Source organism: Paramacrobiotus metropolitanus, unplaced genomic scaffold (assembly GCF_019649055.1).
Source record: "Paramacrobiotus metropolitanus isolate TYO unplaced genomic scaffold, Prichtersi_v1.0 Parri_scaffold0000073, whole genome shotgun sequence".
In the NCBI taxonomy this organism is placed as follows: domain Eukaryota; kingdom Metazoa; phylum Tardigrada; class Eutardigrada; order Parachela; family Macrobiotidae; genus Paramacrobiotus; species Paramacrobiotus metropolitanus.
In genome coordinates this window covers 53,702-72,795 of record NW_026570293.1, presented here as the reverse complement: position 1 = coordinate 72,795, position 19,094 = coordinate 53,702, and the positions used below count along the sequence as shown (strand labels likewise).

The 19,094-nt window shown below is 45.3% G+C and overlaps 2 protein-coding genes across 2 annotated transcripts; one reads left to right on the top strand and one right to left on the bottom strand.

The window, feature by feature from the left end:
- The first annotated feature begins 3,157 nt into the window (after positions 1 to 3,157).
- LOC129595008 (early growth response protein 2b-like) lies at positions 3,158 to 14,640 on the top strand. The gene is made up of 5 exons (XM_055491910.1): positions 3,158 to 3,290; positions 6,556 to 6,763; positions 11,437 to 11,625; positions 11,667 to 12,601; positions 14,000 to 14,640. Exons 2-5 carry the CDS (start codon positions 6,559 to 6,561, stop codon positions 14,219 to 14,221), a joined length of 1,551 nt encoding a protein of 516 aa, XP_055347885.1. The 5' UTR covers positions 3,158 to 3,290; positions 6,556 to 6,558; the 3' UTR covers positions 14,222 to 14,640.
- A 605-nt stretch (positions 14,641 to 15,245) lies between these two features.
- LOC129594994 (2-aminoethanethiol dioxygenase-like) lies at positions 15,246 to 18,342 on the bottom strand. The gene is made up of 5 exons (XM_055491888.1): positions 18,162 to 18,342; positions 17,873 to 17,984; positions 17,471 to 17,803; positions 16,386 to 16,755; positions 15,246 to 15,809 (listed from the first exon to the last, which is right to left on the bottom strand). Exons 2-5 carry the CDS (start codon positions 17,890 to 17,892, stop codon positions 15,642 to 15,644), a joined length of 891 nt encoding a protein of 296 aa, XP_055347863.1. The 5' UTR covers positions 17,893 to 17,984; positions 18,162 to 18,342; the 3' UTR covers positions 15,246 to 15,641.
- Between the last annotated feature and the right edge of the window lie 752 nt (positions 18,343 to 19,094).

Here is a 19,094-nt window from a genome sequence, read left to right as displayed (position 1 = left end):
AAATCCCGGTGGGTCATCAGCGCGGCAAGCCCTTTCCTGTTTAAACGCGCCAACGGAATGTCCCGGATTGCATACATTTTGGACGAACGATGCGCCCCTCTGACAGGACCGAAGTCGACCGGGAAAATGTTTGTAATTAATTTTTCTAGAATTTTGTATAATGTATGCCGAATTACTGGTGAACGTACTCTGTATTAAAGTGTTCTACAGTAGATTAAATAAATTTTCTTCTAGTGAACGGATCATAAATTGTTTAAATACTCGTAGTTTTAAAGTACTGTGCAGTCGCCGACAAAAATCTGTGGTGATAAACGGCATTATGATTTTGTGACATTTATTCTGTGCTCGAATTGTTAAGAATAACGAAGAAAAAATGATAATAACGCTGACATGATCAGCGACGATCGTTGACGTGCTTTCACTGAATATTGCTGACAGGTGTAGCGCAAAGAACGGTGTCGTCCGGTTAAGAAAATTAAAATGGCCACTGGCATTCGCTGGCTAAGGCCATCGCACATTGCATTCTTAAACTTAAACCGATTAATTGAAACCGGCTCCGTGTTTTTGTTGCTCGTACATAGATTTGTATCTCAGTCATGATTAGAATTAATGTGTTATGCACAATAAGTTGTATGTGCATAAAACATATCCAAAGGGCAAACTATATGCAAAACGGGTTGCTCTACAATCACAAAATTTCTATACATACTTTGTAGATGATCTATCATTAAGTTTTTCAGAATACTTGTATATGCTAACTGAGAACAATATCAGTGATTTGCACTCTGATTTGCAAAGGTCAATTGCCAAGTAAGGACGTGTATACAACATTTTCTTGGGAATTTGTGTACCTTCAGGAAACGGGAAAATGTTGGAGTAAAAAAAATGCAGCGAAAATGTTTGGTCATCGAGCGAATTCAAACTATTACTGGAATGATTAATTTTTCCCGTCGTAAACCCATTGGCAATATAAGCCGGCGTTTAATTAGGCGACGCGGCTGATTCACAAGATCAAGCACATGCAATAAATCAATATATATCTGCCGATCAATAAACGCTTCGCGTTCGGCTTATCTGAATACGGCGAAAGCCGCGGCACGAAATAGTGCACGCTGCACGAGGCATTCCACGAGACGATCTTCCATTCTTAATCCGCCGCCCCGTCGTCCTCCGGTGGGAGGCGGCATTCAGCGTGGCTCACCCCCCTGAATACGGCATTCACCCGGGCCCACCGCGCACCACCTATCCGCTCGTCCGCTTCCGGTCGGCGGTGGCACACGTGGGACCGTTATGAAGTTGGGCTGCGCTGAATTCCTCCGCGGATAAATGAATACCGGTTAATCTTTTATTATACTCGCCGTCTAAATATAACCACAAACGGGTGACCTTTCACTTTTTCCCCGATCCACGCTGGCACGTGTCCGCACCCGCTGTGCGCGCTGCGGTGGCGCACAATACCGCCTTTGCGGTGTCAAACACGGCTCGAAGAATCTGCTTCCCGAAATACACTTCCTGGTGGCCGCGCGCGTTGTCGGAATGTCGGTAGCGTTAATGACCATTGGGAAAAGGGAAGCATTAAGTAATGACAATTTTAAAATATAAAACAATGTATAAAATATATCAAAAAATATAAACATTTTACTTTTAAACATATCAAGTATATCAAAAAAGATCTATTAAGTATATTAAAAAATAATAATATCTCATTATTTTTCTTTTCTTTTTTTAGTACAAAACACTATTCGCAAAAACCAATAGTTTCTAATTTGTTTCATATCAAAATTCAAACATAAAAGATGGCCAAAAACTGCTTGGAATTTTGACTCCTGGTTAAAAGTCCATGACTGCCTTTTCAGGTAGGGATAACTGGGAAGAAATGTCGGACAAGAACATCCGCCGGCAAAGCTGCGGATTACGCAATCTCCGCACGGCGGCAACGTGCCGCGTGAATAGCATGGTGTGCGGGGCTTCTTGAACACGATCGGCGGATTAGCTTGTAATGTACTTACGTATTTATATGCTCCCTATACAGCGGCGCTACTTGTTGACCTTCACTGCGCCTTCCCATTTCTACCTTCTTAACATTTTCCCATTTAATTCCACGCGCCGCTTTCGTATGTGCGTAAGTGTTCCTTTTCTTCCCTGGAACAAACTTCAACACGACGCTCATTAAAAGGGGAAAATTTCGCCGACATTTAACGACCACCGACGCCGGGTCACTTTTACGCCGTATTTACCGGCCACTCGAGTTATTCGTGGCTAAAACGCCGAATCGACGGAAAAAGCGGGTTTTGTGCGATTCTATTTTTACCGGCATTTGCCGAGGCGGATATACACGCCGGACCCTTGTACACACGCGTTGGTGGCTGCGCCCGGTTTTCGGGATTTTCTCCGGCGGTGTCCACACCTAGTATACACGCGGCTTTTCGCCGGGGAAAATATCGCGGCGGATTAATCGGCTAATTGTTCCGTACGTACACGGTGCGACGGAGCGTATTAGCGCGCGTAATACCGTGTAAAAGACATAACCGGTAATCCACGCCATTCCTCACCTTTACGCCCCACCCATTCCCGCACACGCCGCACCGGCGCTATTCAACGGGACACGTGATACATCGTAATATACACATCGTATACATCTATATATGCAGCGTATACCAGCGCCGCGGGAAGAGAGCGACCCGCGTATTGTCTCGATTAGACTAGCTCTGCACGTATATATAACACCGCTGCATACATATCCGGCACAGTCTTTAATCAAACATATATAAAGCGCGGGTAATATTAATCCCGGGACAATAATGCACATTCCATGGCAATTGACGACCATATCAAGTGGACCGGTCCATATTTTTATTCAACGCTGCATCGGCAATTGAGAAGGGATCAGCGGGATGAGCGCCACTTGTCGCCCGGCAATTTGTTGATTTATTAGCACTTGTTCCGCTGGCGTTGGGATCACTCGTTTATAACACCGGCAGCCGGGAATTTTTGCGCAGTGTGTTGTTGTACGGATGACCTGATGTTCGGGGATTGTGAAAGTGTGGTTGGGAACACGTAACGGCCCACGCGTGTGTTGTGTGTTGGCGGTCAGTACACGCAGGTTTCACCGGCCCACGCTGCTGCACGGCGCACGGACGCGTCCAACCGCCCACTCCGACCGTTGTTGGCCCGGCGCGTTTCCGGTCACGTTGGGTAGTCTCAGCGGTGCTGCCATTGGCCTAGTTTCCGTTTGTCGCCGTTTACCGCTCCAGCATGCCGCGATTTTTCTGCCTCGTGCTCGTCGTCTGGTAAGGGATATCTTATATTTAAATAATTTAAATAAATAATAATGGGATACGCTGTAATAAATTGCGAATACCGTATTTCACCGATTTAAATAGAGCTTTCAATGGCCTCTATTTCAAGGAAAACATTTTTTTAAAGCGGGAATGTTGCAAAAGTATTTATTAGTAAGTTTTATTTTCGGGGTCGGCTTTTTAAAACGGGGAGGGTCATTAACTGATAAATAAGGGACTAACAATATAATTAATTGATAAATACGGCTTAAATTATTACTGCCGGTTACGGTATTTACCTAAAAAAACGGCTAAAAACGGAAATTCCAGTAGGCGGTCTGCAGTTCAAAAACTGAATAATAAGATCAAAAAACAGTGTGCAACAGGAACATATCCAATGGGCATGAATCGCCGGCACTGGGTTCAAGCAGACAAACGCTTGTTAGCCCAATATGCGTAAAACTGAAGCACCTAAGTTTTGTAGTCCTACACCTTGTGCAACTATTCTGTTTTTTATCAGCGAACAAATTTTTATTTTATATCTAACAAATTAATAAGTACTATGTGCGCTTATACGTAAATCAGTAAATACTCACATATCTTTATTTCATATCTAACAAAATATTAAAATCTATTAAATAACATATTGATTTTATTTTAATTATTTTGATGGAAATTATTTAGCAGCAAAACGAAATTTTTGGCTATTTTTTAGCGGGCTCATGGAAGCCCGCACATGCTCCGTGTATTTACCAAACGTGATGACACAATGCTGCTCACGTTTTGCCGGCTGCGTTTGACGGGCTTCGTGGGTGTGCTGCGCGGCTAGGGAATTTCTTTCTTAGTTAAGCGGTAAAACGTTAAGCGAACACTAATTACTCAATGAAAAACTCCGCTAAGAAATTGATCACGCTTAAAGAAGCGTGATGGGAAACTCCGAGAAACGTAAATCTGAACGTAGTGCGCCGGTGAGGGCGTTGTCTTGGTGGGGCTGTTGCGCCGAAGAGCAGCCGACACACGTGGTGGACAACACATCATTCTGACCTTTGCGTGATCAGGAATTACACCGGCGCTAATTAAAACCACGCGTTGCCGGCTCGCGGAAGGTCTGCGGCTGACTTCCGGTTCCCTCCCGCACCGGAAGGACGCCGACGTGGCCATACAATGTTGCTGTTTGACAAATCTCGGCTTCAAAGAATTTTTTTAAAATTAAAAAAATGAATTATAAACTTAAAATTTATTTTGAAAAAAGTCGCTTTGAATTTGAAAAAAGTCTCTTAATTCAGGTGTTCGCTGATGTTCATTTTCATCACTCTGTGCCTTGCACAAAAAGATTTACCGGTCGATTAGTGAACCGCATCCGCCGTACTGCATAGTGCATATGCACGTTTTCGCATTTTGCTGGGTTCTTCATCGATCCAAAAAACTAGCATGATGTCCTAGTATTATTGGGTCATCTTAATAACCAGAAACGGTGTAGCATATATATTTTGGGTACTTCATCTACTTCCGTTGGTCAGTGTAAAGGTCACCGGCCCCGCGCACCCTGTCCGCTCCCATATTGCTGCATATTTGCGAGACATGGTTCCACAATATTTGTCCCGCACAAACATACCAGCGTAACAACCACAACATACACGCCTGTGTGGGCATTTTCACGCCGCGGTATATATGCGTAGGTGCCGCGGCGTTATATGCCGTGTCAGCGCATCTTCCCTCGTTATGTATAGAAGTATACGTGTTGGTGTGCATGGCTGGGCACGTGGCCCGCAGGCATGTTGACAGGATTCCAACGGCTTCCTTCTCATATTTAACGCTATACGCCACACCCTGCTTACAGTAAGCGGATAGGCTTTTTCTGCGCCCCGATTTCCGGGCTTTACTTTAACCTAGTAATACGACGAAATTGGTTAAAACAGCGAAGGTTAAGGATAGATTTCCGGGATGGAAAGAGGCTGGTCTCGTTGTCTTCCCGGATCGATGAAGAACGCAGCAGAATGCGAAGACGTATGTGTGTGTGCTTCTTAACCGGTGTCCCCAGCGTCCACTTGCAGGGCACGCGGTCACACCGCCCAATATAGCCGGCTGAATGGGCGGCATTGTGGTGGGGGTGATGGGCATATTAGCGGTTAGCGAGGCGGTGCTGTCCCGCGGGATTCTGCCGGCGCCGCGCTGGGAGCAGCTGACACGAGGATGTGCGTGCAGCAACCGCGGCTGCTGACGCCATCCTGCGGCCGGCAGCGCAGAGGACGGTCTTCAATAAGATATGGAATATTCTTCGGGAAGGGCGCACCGACACGTGAGAGTAGTGATTCACGATGGTTCTGGTGACGTCATTGATGATGTGACCCTTGTGCATCGTGGTTACGAAATTTGTGGGCGTCGTGTAAATGCCAAACGGTTCTCCGCGACACGGCGAACGACCTCAACCATAAATTCTTTTTCCGCAACGCAGTTTTTTCCTAAGAAATCAAAAATTCAAGATATTCCGAGAACTCCCACGATTAACGAAAGTCCCGGCAGTGCACCACGCTTCTTGCAACGTTTTTTCTAAGAAATCTAAGAAACCTAAGAAAATTGTTAAACTCTCGGACTTCTCGAGAGCCCCGGAGTTATTTCAACAAACATATGTGTTTCATTACAGCGAGTGAATAATTGATTAATATTATGATATCAGAGTGGAAAAGTAGCCAGTAATATTTGAATTGTCGAGATTGTGGAAAGGGGAAACCGGTTCTGAATGAAACAGTATATCAGCATCGATGAGAATCACTTTAATGGACTTGACTGCAATGAACGAAATGAAATGAGTGGGCGGCGGTGTGTTGTGTGCTGTATTAAAACGGCACCGCATAAAGTACACGTACATATGCAAAGCTGGAGCAGATTGGTGCGATCACAGGTGTACGAAGCGGTGTAAACTGTAAAGCCGTTTCGTACATGAGCGCGCTGTGTCTCTCTCTTCTCTCTTTCCCTCTTTCTCTTTCTCTTTCTCTCTCTCTGTCTGTGTGTCTAAGACTCTAAGCGCGCGCTAGCGAACCAATAAGCCTTGTCGCCGGCGCTGTGCGCCGTGCACTCAACAAACAACAATCAGCGACTGCTCATTCCGTGCGACCAAGACACGTCGACATTCTTTCACACACACATACACACACACTGTCATAATAATAATGTACCTGTACATTGCATCACGGTGCGCAGTTATCCATTAATTGTCCATTGGATTATGCTCGGTGCTTGAAAGGACTAAGGACGGTGTGTTGTTGGTTGTGTTTAGGGGATGACGGCGCTCCTGGATCATCCATCGGCCGCGGCACTCCTGCATCTGCAGATCCCGCATGCCCATCCGCTGCGTCCGGCAGCGGCCAGTCAACTCAACTGCCACGCCGGACACTGGCGCACCAATAATCATCTGTACTACGACAAGGATCCCGGCTACGAGGGGGCGCCCCCGGAGGCGGTGGTGGGCGACAGCCATAGTACAGGTAAGACGCAAACCCAAGCACGGTCTGTTTCCACGCAAATGGAGCAGAATGCATTTTTAATGCCCGAGCACATCCAATTACGCGCGTACAATCCCCATTCCCGCGCGCGTTAATCCTCATCAGGGGGATTGCTTAAGACGTAAATTGCGCCAGAGGTGCGGGAGAGAAGAAAGAGAGGATAGGGGAAGGTGAGAGCGAGCGGGATAAGCTGTAATCTTTATTAATAGATGGGAGAGAAGGATGCAGCGGTGTGGTGTGTGCAGGCGGCTGGAAGAGGCCGGTTTATCCCGAAAAAGGGTCAGGCATTCGTCCGCAGTCAGGCGGAAAGAATAACCCGGCATCACGCGGTGCGGTGCGCGTACCCGCGCGCGATCCGGGGTGTTGAGGAGGAGGTGACCTTTCGTGGATTTTTCTGTTTTTGTCAGAAAATTAAGAAGGGAAACAATTCCCACAACTCGCCGTTCCCATAATCAGGGATTTAATCCAGGCAGAATTACGCTTTTCTTATTATAAATTAGCGTAAATGCAGCCAGAATTACGCTTTCCTTGCTCTACAATTACTGTAAATAAAGGCAGAATCACGCTTTTCTTATTAATTAATAGAAGCAGGATACCGCTTTTCTGGTTGTACAGTTATTATACATACAGGCAATTACGCCTTTTTTTATTATTTAATCACAGCAGAACTACGCTTTCATTTTTTAAGTAATCAAGCAAAAAAATAACGCTTTTCTTATTGTGCTTGTAATTTAAATAACGGCAGAATTGCTATACGCTTTTTTATAAATTAACCAAGGCAGAATTACGCTTTTCTTTTTTAAGTAATCAAGGCAGAATATCGCTTTCCTTATCGCCCAATTATTGTAAATGTATTCGCACATTGTTTTTTCCCTGACCTGTGGCGAAACTGCAGATATTTGTCGGTCTCTATCTAAAATTTTCGTGTATCGTTGAGAAGCCGATGAAACAATAAGCAGTACGGTGACCTTGGACGCATATCCCATTCTTCCCGATCGCGCTGACGTAGGTGCTTTTTCTTTTGAGGGATTAATTGGATTAATCATATTGTTTCGATTAGCAGCTGGTTATTTAAGAAATACACGGAGATCTTTGCCTTTTCGCTGATGAAAAGCGTAAAGGACGGCATTTCAATTTACAGAAAGCTCAATTAGCGTAATAGCGGCCTATGGCAAATAACTGGATACTCCCGTTATGTAATAACCTTAGCCGGCATGGACGTAATTTTTATTATCGGATTTTAAGACGAAAAATATCTTCAGAGCACTGATGTTGCGGTCAATAGTTGTTCCGAAACATGCGTTGTCTTGAAATAATGATTTATAACAAATAATCGATGCTCGAAATAATGTTTTATCTTTTCAAATAACTGATGTAAAGCACTGCACAGCCGCTCTTGACCTTTTTGAGTGTGCTCCAAATTTTGACGGTTTGAAGGCTGAAAATGCAGCTGAATCAGTTTAACTAATGATTAGCCCATTACATTTGCTGTAGGTTTTTTTATAAAATGCTAAAAATAAATAAAATATAGCTAAAAAACGTATAAACAGCTTATGAGTTTTGCTTATAAAGTTTGAGCTTATAAGTTTTTCGCTTATAGGGTTTTATAAAACAGCTTAAAAAACAGGTAAAAATACCGAAGAAATCAACGATTAAAATTGTCTGCGGATTTATTTAAAATGGCTTTCTCTTTTATTGGTTGATCACATCAGGTTAGCACAGTTTTATACTGATAGAGAACGTTGTGAATATTTGCAAGATGTATTTATGCATCGGCTGTTCGAGTGAAGGATCAACAGAACACCACTCGACTCATTGTATCAGCTCGGCATAAATTAGTGCGTAAGCAGAAATCTGAATGATACAAGGAAGCCTGTCGAAAGGAAGCTGGGCATTCATTCAGCGTGTTCTCCCGATCGGCGAATGTGCCGGAAGCGCCGTGGCAACACTTGCGCGCAGCTCAATTACCGGAAGGAAGTGTTAGCTGATTGTTTACCGGTGTGTACATGCATCTATGCCGGGATTGCGTTTCGGCGTGTTGTGGAGGCGTCGCGTGAAAGTGGGACACAGAGTTAAAGACTGTATTATACAGAGAAGGGTGCCTTTTGATCGGGATACGCGATGACTTGTTAATATCTGCAATTTGTCAGTCCGGCGTCCAGAAAAGCCGGGTGGTGTAGGTAGAGCGCTTGGCGGAAGAAGGGAATTAGCTGGGACGCACTCATCCCTAATTGTAGTAATTGCCCACTTAACTGCCCACCTACCGAGGCAAATGCCGGCGTGATATCAATGCAGTATAATTGCTGTATTCATTCATATTCAGCAGGATACATATTTATGATGTGCTTGTTGGGCCGGTGTCATTTAAAAGCCCTTTTAAACTCACTGCATTTTCGAGAAATCATTTTATACTACAAAAGATTTTAAAAAATTAAATGGGAAAATTGATGGTAGACTGCTGTAGTGCATTATAATCCTGTATAATTATTATCAATGCGCCGAAAGCTGCAAGTATTAATGTTCCGAGTAACGGAAATTTTTTATCGCCGAGAATTTAATAATAATCTTGATAATTATGTGGTGTTGATTATTATTGTTCGATTTTAGTAAACAAATAAAATACAGAGTAGAATTAGATAAATATGACAATAAGATATATTGTACATATAATAAATAAGTATAAAAATAAAATATACATGTAAATATGTATGCTAAATAAATGTATATACGTGTAAATTCATAAACGAGAATCGGCGCAGTGTGGAAAATTAATTAAAGTTACGAGAGGGTCATGGTGTATATTTATGTGCGTTTTTTGCGTAACTGTTTATGGGTAACGCGGCGCGTTACTGTACTGTAAATAGCCGACAGATCACCTGCGTGCCAAATAACGCGTATTTTTAGCCCGGGCCAATGCGTGTGCTCACTGCTCAGTGGCTATAAATGTGTGCATGTGGCCGATTGGCCCTGAAACAGTGTCGTGGGCGTGGGTGAGATGGATATTTATAGCCGCGCCATCCGCCACTCTCTCGGCTCTCTCTGACGATGCCCTCAAAATATCGCAAATGAGAAAAAAAACGCGGCATAGATTTCACCAGTAATTAATACTGCACACTGGGTGCATCGGCAACAGAGTGGATGCAGTTTGCGTTTGTCAGCAGCGAATTGAATTAACCGAAATCAGCGGCGGTCGATGTAGGGCACTAGGGCTTCAAGTTATATTGAATGTGTAAACGATACACCGAGTAAATTTGGCTTCCAGCATTCGATCGGTGTGTTTGTTTGTTTTTTTCCCAAAGTAATTATACGAAAACTGTCATGGAAATTTAATTTTGTAAATGCCAGATTAAAATCTAACAATTATATATTTCCATGGTATTAATTTCTTTTAAAAGTACCCAAAAACTTCGTTTTTTAAATTACAAATACAAAAATCATAACATTTTTAAAATAAAAGTACAAAAAATATCGGCGGGAATTCAAAAGAAAAAAATTATAACCTTTTTTAAATAAAAAAATTTATTGACGTTGAGAAAGCTTCGAAAGAAATTAAGGAAAAATTCTACGTGCTGTTTTTTATTGGAAAATAAGGATGACTGACGCGAAAGCGCTACAGAGTACGTATCACGCGGATGATTTTACTTATCAGCGCCTATTGGCGCGGGAATCCGCGGCCAAAACCCGCCCGGTATGAGTGTGTGGCAATGAAACACACTGTAACCGAAAACCGAGGGAGTCAAAAGTGTGTTGCTATTCCGGGGACGCGCAGAAACCGCGGCTAATTGTATCGGCATCGCCATAATTAGTTGTCGTTTGCGGCGCACAGGAAAAAACACGCAACATTGGCCGTGGCCCTGCACACACGCCAACGTAGTCGAGCGAGTAAGCGAACTATTTTTACATTCTCGAAAATATTCCAGCGCTCTAATTGCAAAAATTCTACACTGCAGACAGTTTTTCTTCCTTATGTATAGATACGAGTATAACATTCTCCGTGTTAAATCCCGATGACCTTTCGATTACGTGGGACTATTTTCTAATTACTGCGCATATTTTTTATGTGTTTATTCTTGATGACCTTTTGATTATCGGGTGTCTTTTTTAAATTTTTGTGTACAATTTTTACTTTTATTGTGACGGATGATCTTTTGATTACGGATTACGATGCTGGAGTTAGCGCTGTGCCGAGGTCAGTGGATAGAGCGTGAAAGGTCACCGCGCTCAAGTGGTATGTTTGTGTGGGTGTGCGGATGACACAGCAGGTAGCTGCTGCACGCTGCATTGCGACTGCAATGCGCAGTGATGCGGTAATTAGGCGTGGGACGAAGTGGTTGTGATAGCGGAGATGCTGCACACTGCATATCTGGAGGTGGATATGCAGTGGAGGTGGATGCGCTGAAAACGCGCTTCTCACCCATTCATTCACGCACACTGCTATCGGCACACCGTGTAGGCGGACGAGAGCGCCATCCGAGAGCGCGCGATACATGCAATCAAATCATCTATATGCATTTTTTTGCTGGCGTGGTGCAAACCGAATGAGGACATGTCAGCGAATATCGTGTTACCGGCAACCTGATTAGCTGTAGAGAATAATTACGCTGATAGCGGTGTGTTTCGAAAACAGGATAGTGCGGCAATGGTGTGTGTTGCAGGTGCGAATAAATCCCTGATCAGCCCGTTCGTGGAGACCAAACAGCTGTTCGGATGCGAGCGCGCCTGCCCGACCCTGTCCAGCAGCAGCTGCTCACCGCCGAACAGCGCCGGCGCGCCCATGTTCAATCCCCCGCACTCCAAAGCGCCCCCCTACCCCACACCCTCCCCCACCACCACCGCCACCCCCGGCCCCTACGACGACACCCCCCACCTGACCTTCCACCCCACCCCGCGCCCCGCCCAGCCCGCCGCCCTGTCCCCCTACCCTTTCCGGCCGCCTACCGCCAGGGCGGCGGCAGTCCGCACGACCAAAGCAGCCTCTTCCCGCACCAGCGCCCGGCCGGCGCCCGCGTCCGCGAGACCATCCACACCAAACAGCCCTGGGGCGCCGAGACCCATGACCATGCCCATGCCGTCATCCTGGAGCAGGCCACCATGATCTCCGTGGCGCAGTACCGGCGGGTGGCGGCCGGCCATGACCCGGCGGGAACCACCGCGTTGTTCGAGTACCCGGCTGTCCCGCATCCCGGGATGTCGGAAGCGGCCGGCGGACCCTCCAGCGATCTCCTGCAACTACGCACACACTCCGCGCATCACCTCCCCACCTCCGCCCGCACCGTTAAACTGGAGCCGAGGACCAGCCCGACGGAGATGCAGCACTACGGGGGCGGCGACTACATGCAGTCCCCGCAGCAGTCCATGCAGTCCGCGCACTACGGCTACGAATACCCGCCGTCGGCCTACCTCCCGCTGCCCGGCGGTGGCGTGGAGCAGACCTCCGAGATGCAGTTGTTTGTGGCGCCCCACGAGAGTATGCAGCACTTCGGAACCTATCAGCATGAAACCCACGCGGTGTACCCGGGGAATCCCCGGGGCGCCGGCAGTGGGATGACCTTTGGCGGTGCCAGCAATATGCCCATGAAGCCGGTGTACGGGATGGGCGGGATGCAGGCCGTGGGGGCACTGATGCCTCCCGGAGGCGGGGGTGCCGGTCCGGCCAATGTGCCCATGGGAATGCGGCGGGGATCGGCCGGACGACAGGCCAAGACGCCCAGTCAGGACCGGCCGTACGGATGCCCCATGGAGCACTGCGAACGGCGGTTCTCCCGGAGTGATGAGCTGACCCGACACCTCAGGATACACACCGGCCAAAAACCCTTTCAGGTATGGACATAATTACCAGTTTCATATTACCACATAAACATACATTACTTGGCTTATTTAAAACGTAGATCAAAAAGGTCACGAGATTCATAGCGACAGTGTTTATTAAACGTTCTTATATGAGGCATGTAATCAAATAAAAAAACCAATCATACAAATTATAATGATTAACTGACTCCAAAAAAATTAATGCTCATGAATGACGCTTGGTTTTAATTTCACGGTTAACTGTAAAATTGGTAATTTGTTGATTCTTGTGAAAGTTAATGATAAAATTTGTTTCGCTTTAGTAATTCCAAGATTTTTCATATTCGGGTTATACCGAATGTAGTTTGCCATTTTAAGAAATGTGGCGCTATCTATCATCAGATCATGCCGGGAATTTCCTTTAAAATATGGCGACCGAATAATAGCGCTGCTACGCATACTACAAAGTCTGGATTAAAATATTATTATGTCAGCGGCGTATAACCCACTATAACGGCCGTTTCTCTATCGGCACAATGGAAGGCCGATGTAAAATTAATTGAAAGCATCGCCGATATTCCGATGAGAACGGGACGCACACGTAACAGGTCGTAACACGGAATCCATGTGCCGGTTAGGCAATATCAGCCTGTGCATATTGCAATGAAATGCAACCATCCTCTTTTTCCCTTCCCATGCAACGCGCACATTACTGTCCGCGATGCGTTCTCACGCAGTGCACCGGCCCTGTCGCTGTCGCCGCATATGTTCCCGTGCTCATCAACTCGAGCGCTGCTCATTCAGTCGACTCGAGTGGCCGAATATGATTATCATTCTTTATTGCCACTCATAATGTACATCGCGCTCTGTACCTGTTGATATTCATAATCCATTTACCGGCTCAATGATCGCGCGCGCTACCCATGACACAATGCACAAGAAAACCGGTTTGGTCCACTTGTCATACTGTATCCGGCTTTAGTGACGGCGACAACAAGTCAACGACAACCTGACCTGTACATGCGGCCTGCACTTGTTTCGTACGGCTTTAAAATCAACGTATTGTACACCTGGTCGTATTTTCGTACAGATACAAACTGCCTTTTTGTACAACTGCGCAATTGACATGACTGCATCCGTAAAGCTGCACAAATCCGTACTCGTACGTCGGTTCAGTATAGCGTACTTACATACGCGTCAACTCAACACTGGACTGGTCAAGCAAGTGCAGCTTTAAAATTAATTTAAAGCCTGCTGCGCTGTCCAGTGCAGTTTCGTTTTGAAAATACGTACGACTGTATAATGGTCATACTGATAATCTCGTACAACTTCTCTAAAATCCCGGTTTGCGCTGCACTACCGCTGCAGCACAGCCAGCTTTTTTTACTAGCCAATAAAAACACCGTATTAACCGTCTGTCGCTAATTGCAGTGTCGCATCTGTCATCGTGCCTTCTCGCGCAGCGACCACCTGACCACCCACGTGCGGACGCACACCGGCGAGAAGCCCTTCAGCTGCGACATCTGCGGCCGGCGTTTCGCCCGCTCCGACGAGAAGAAGCGCCACACCAAGGTCCACATGAAGCACCCCAAGACGGCTGGATCCCTGGTGCCCACCGGCTCGTCCTCCTCGGGGCGGCAGCCGCGGACGTAACCAACCAGTGCACAGCAATGCTCCCAGTGCATTTTGCCCAATGCGTCACACGTCCAGGTGCTGTACTGTTTCACCACAATCGGATGCATGACTCAGCTGCTTCTTAGCCTGTAGCGTTACTTATTTTCTTGGACTATTTTCTAGAGTATTTGTATTTAAATTTTTGCACTGATTGGGAACTGAAATTATCTTAGCCAAAGGATGCTGCGTATTTGCCGTGGCGTCGTTAAATTTTGAAATAATAATTTTTTTCTAAATATTTGCCGACGATCCGATCCCGGTCTGTTTGTCTTGAGTCTGTGATGCTTTGGCAGTCGACACTCGACACCGTCCCCATGGTCTCTGCAATAAGTGCACACGACCTTTATGCTCCCATCCGCGGACGATCTGATCATCAGCATGTATGTTTGTATTCTCAATAAAATAAACTCCATCCCTGCACAGAGAATTACCTCTGTATTACCTGCTCGGTGCTCCCAGCCTCCCACTCGATAAAAGTATTTCTGCCAAAGGGGAATAAAATAATTTTTCTTTGTCGTTATTAAAACATTTATCTGGTTTGTGCGTAGCGTAAAATCCATGAATGCCACAATTCACAAAAAATTTTAAGACAGAAAAGTCCAAAGCAAGATGTTTTTTTACAAGAAATGTGTGGTGGTGGCAGAATAGTATCGGAATTGTTTAAACATAATTATGCTAGTAGTTCACAATATTTCTAAGCTTTTCTAAATGTTTCTATAATGTTGCATTTGCCATGTACAGATGTATTGTAAACTGGTGTATTGTACGTCTGTACGAGTGAGCATTTTCTAATGTTCCCAAAACTACCATTTTCAAACACGTTTTAGGTGTTCCTGAACGTTAAATCACGCAGTACATTATTTCAGGACATACTGTAATACACTTTATCCAGCCTCTTACCGATGCAGAACGTTTCCTGAACGCAAGCAGCAATATGTACTTTCTAAATAATTCTGAATATTTCTTTATATTTCTAAATATTTCTCATTCCCAAATAATATCTGTACTTCTATATCAAACGCTTTAATCAAGCAATGAATGTTAAATAGTGTCCCTATATATGTACAAAACATGCTCGTTCCTATGATTCTATGTACAAAAAGCAAACTGATACAAAATCTACAGCAGAGTGTTTAAGCGAAACTGTCCGGAAGTACGACAAATTTTCATCCCACAAACGTAATTATTTCCATCAATAAAAAAGCAGCAGTCGATGACTCGATGTTACAACAATACAAATCAACGGAATGCCACACCCGCCAGCCACAACCAACAAAAGCACGTTACACGGTATGTACACGGAAGACCAACTGCAGCCAAAACAAACTCCAGGAGATAAAATACATAGCCGAATGGTCGTCGTCTGAGCAGCCACAGAAGGACGGACGCGTGCGGCCGGCTACAGCAGGGAGGGCCCGCTGTAGTCCACGTGGTCCGTGGTGAAGGAGTCCGGACACGGGATCTCCTCCAGAATCACGTAGTCGCGGCCGTCCGCCTGCCGGGCTGCTGTCAGATCGTCCGGTGAGGCCGGTCCTTTTTCCTGGTAGAAACTAATTTCGCGATGACCCTAGTAACATGTTCACGTTTTTCTTAACGTCAGAAACACTTCTGCCATAAATTTTAATAGCCACTTTTGAAATAATTTCGAGCAAAATGAAACCTGCAACCAAAAAAATTACCTTGGTTCTTATCGGCGTCTGCCAGTACACGTAATAATATGCCTGCGAGGGTTACACTAATGAAAGTTCCAAATTACCTTATATTACTGTGATGCCAAGTCGAAACAGCACCCGCCCGTACAGTGAGTTACATGCTAAACGGATACGACTCACTGTAAAAAAAAGTTCTGTTTCGACTTGGCATCACAATACTTTATAAATGTTTTTCTGAAAACTATTCGCTTTCAGCCGCTGAAATGATTAAAATTAATTATTAATCATCAATTAATTAATTATCATTAACTATTCTTCGCTCATGTTCAACACTCTAAAAGCAACCCCTCGTCCAAAAATTCTCTGATTTAATTCTGTATTTTTTCGTTTAAAATGGTTTTAAGAACAGAACGTAAAATTGAGAGCACAACGTCATCACGTCGGCCGGGTTTTTTAAAGAGAATATTATCTTTGTTTAAAAATTTTATCACCTTGTTGCAGTCGTCATCGTCCGGATCACACTTCCTGAAGTCATACGGCGGCGCCAGGACGTCGAGGAAGATGGCCATCGTCGGCGTGTCGTTGGTGATCTCGTGGATGTCGTCGTTGTGCCGACTGAGCACCAACGGCGCACAGGCCGGGGTGACCACCTGCATCGGACCTTTCCTGGCCAGCAGACCGGCCGGGGTGTTGTCCGCACCGGGGCGGGAGGTTAAAGGGCCCACGGAGGAGTAGGTCTGCACGGTCAGCTGGCCGTGGAGGACGCGCAGGATCCCGTACATCTTGGGGTGGTTGTGCAGCGGCAGACGGGCGCCCGGTTTGACGATGAAGGCCGCCACCGTCATCACGTTGGCCGGATCCCTGCCAGGCACAGAAGATTCAGGTGGAGGGAGGAATTTTAATTTATTTCTAATTTCGGAAATTTAATAGCCGCTAGGCCGGTTTAACCGTAATACCAGGTGCCAGCAAACTATAAAAAAATCCAAGAATTTTGCTCCAGATGCCTGGCTGTACAGTGTGCACACAGGACCACACGGGCAAAAAAATTAAAGAACAATCAGTTTTTATCTGAACTCGGTTTTACGAATATGTACACTAACGATTTGGATGTTTTTCAATGTTTAAACTTCGATATTTTAGCTGGCACTGGCTGATGCCGAATAAATGCGAAATTCTGTTGTACAAAATTCAACCAGTTTTATTATTATCTGCGCAATATTATCTGACAAATTTTACAATTTATTAGATTAATTTAAGTGACCGTAGATAAATGCATGCAAGAACCAGGCACATGCATTTATTACAGTAACTTCGTGTAAATTACTTTACTGTAACTGATTTCTTTAATTTTGTAGATTAATATGTGAGACTGAATTATGCTTAAAAAAGTATATCAATTCATAGTTCATCTATAAGGATGTATCCTATTTCTTAAATTTCAGTTATTTTATAACTGAAATGATGTTTATGAAATTTCAGGGGATTAACACCCGTACTTATTAAAAATTTCACAAAGTCATGGGTGTAATTTTTCGTAAACAGCAAAACATAAAGATGCAGCTCAACAGCAACGTACTTGGCAGCCGGAGCGGGACTATTGGGAGGCGGATGGGGCTGCGGGGGTGCCGCCTTCTCCGTGGCCTCGGCATCCACGACCGACATATACAGGACGGGGGCGCGCCCCTTATCCCGCCAGGCCTCCAAGCGCCCCTCATCCAGCCCCAGGTCCCCCAGCTGCAGTTGCGCCAGGGAGGATTGCAGCGCCTGGAAGGCCGTGCGGAAGGCGGGGTTGTCGAGGGTCTGGAATGAAGGCGGGTGGGAGAAGAGCGCGTAGGCCTCCCACACCAGACGGCGCAGGGGGGTGTCGGGTCCGGGGGTGGTGGACATGCCGCCGAGGCTGGACAGGTATCTGTGGAGGGATACAAGACACGATAGTCCCGGTTAAATGGGGAATAAAAGGGGGGAGTGAGCCACGGACCTCCAGAGGGAGCGAAACATCCCGCGTGTGGGGAAAATACTACAGGATGCTGTAATGGTCTAGTGACTAGTGGTACTGCAGACTGACGATGGATTCGCAGTGTTGGGATAGCCTGGCAATAAGCAACAATAACAGATACGTTACTCTGGAAGATATACCACGGATAAAATGATAAAACTGAAAATTAATAAACAATTAAGTGTCACAATTCAAAAACACTGCGCCCGATACTGGAAGCAGTGGAACTCGATGATTATGCCATTATGGCAACTGCGAACTGTGTATATACCTTCGCTGCAGGCGGATTTAACGGATTTCAGATCCAACAAAGAACAGAACTGTCAAACAATGTTTCACTACGAGTAGTAACTTTCTCCAAATAAAAGTAACAAACGATAAACTCTCGGGAACATTAAAACAGGCAAACAGAAACGTAAGGTTTAAGAAAGCTGAAAGCACAACAAACACAAATGCTTTTTAAATGCTGTTTTGCAACTTTTGCCTTTGCGCAATGCTGCAGATGGCGACAGGTACGAGTACAGAATTTTCCATGTAAACGAATGCTGTTCCGCCATCCGCGAGCGGTTGCCAATGCCGATGGCACTAACTGTAACTATACAGTACTCACCAACTTCCGCTTTGTACTAGTATAATATCATCGCGTCGCGTTGACACAGGCCTGGGAAGTGCATTGCTTGGATTGCCTTGGAAAATGAACTCTGATGCACAGGAGATGATGAGCCATTTCCTTCAGAGTTCAGACTTCAGTGTAGCCCAGTATTATTGCTTTCCTTTTTAGCTATAACTTCCGTTTCACCAGAAAGCCCTTAGCTGAAAAATTTCAGTTGAAGGAAATTTTGGGACTTCCGGTGCTTGAAGCACTTGCAGCCGCTCGGTACGACGCAGCGTATTGCGAATTTCACCTGCAAACCGTTTTTGGAAATTATCATTGGTTTCCTTTTTGACTGGCCTTTCTCTGCACTACCGTACAAGAATTATTAAAGAACTATTAAAGAATCTGCACTTTACTTATTATTAAAGAACCTTCTCTGCACTTCTATTAAAGAATTTTTAGCAATCCTATAAGAAACCATAAGAAACCGTTCCAAGCTGTAAATGCGTCGCCATTTCCCTTCACGACGCTTAATTAGAAAAACGCGGCAAAAACTGAACAAAACAAATAAAAAATAGCTGTGTGAGCGCCAGTTTTTCACTCACACTA

Excerpts from the sequence above, each read along its gene's own strand:
- LOC129594994 (XM_055491888.1), bottom strand. The coding sequence starts at position 17,892 with ATGTTTCGCTCCCTCTGGAG. Across the intron at positions 17,804-17,872 it reads ATGTTTCGCTCCCTCTGGAG|ATACCTGTCCAGCCTCGGCG; the intron begins GTCCGTGGCTCA and ends ATCCCTCCACAG. Across the intron at positions 16,756-17,470 it reads AGTCCCGCTCCGGCTGCCAA|GGATCCGGCCAACGTGATGA; the intron begins GTACGTTGCTGT and ends TGTGCCTGGCAG.
- LOC129595008 (XM_055491910.1), top strand. The coding sequence starts at position 6,559 with ATGACGGCGCTCCTGGATCATCCATCGGCCGCGGCACTCCTGCATCTG. Across the intron at positions 6,764-11,436 it reads GGGCGACAGCCATAGTACAG|GTGCGAATAAATCCCTGATC; the intron begins GTAAGACGCAAA and ends TGTGTGTTGCAG. Across the intron at positions 11,626-11,666 it reads CACCACCACCGCCACCCCCG|CCGCGCCCCGCCCAGCCCGC; the intron begins GCCCCTACGACG and ends TTCCACCCCACC.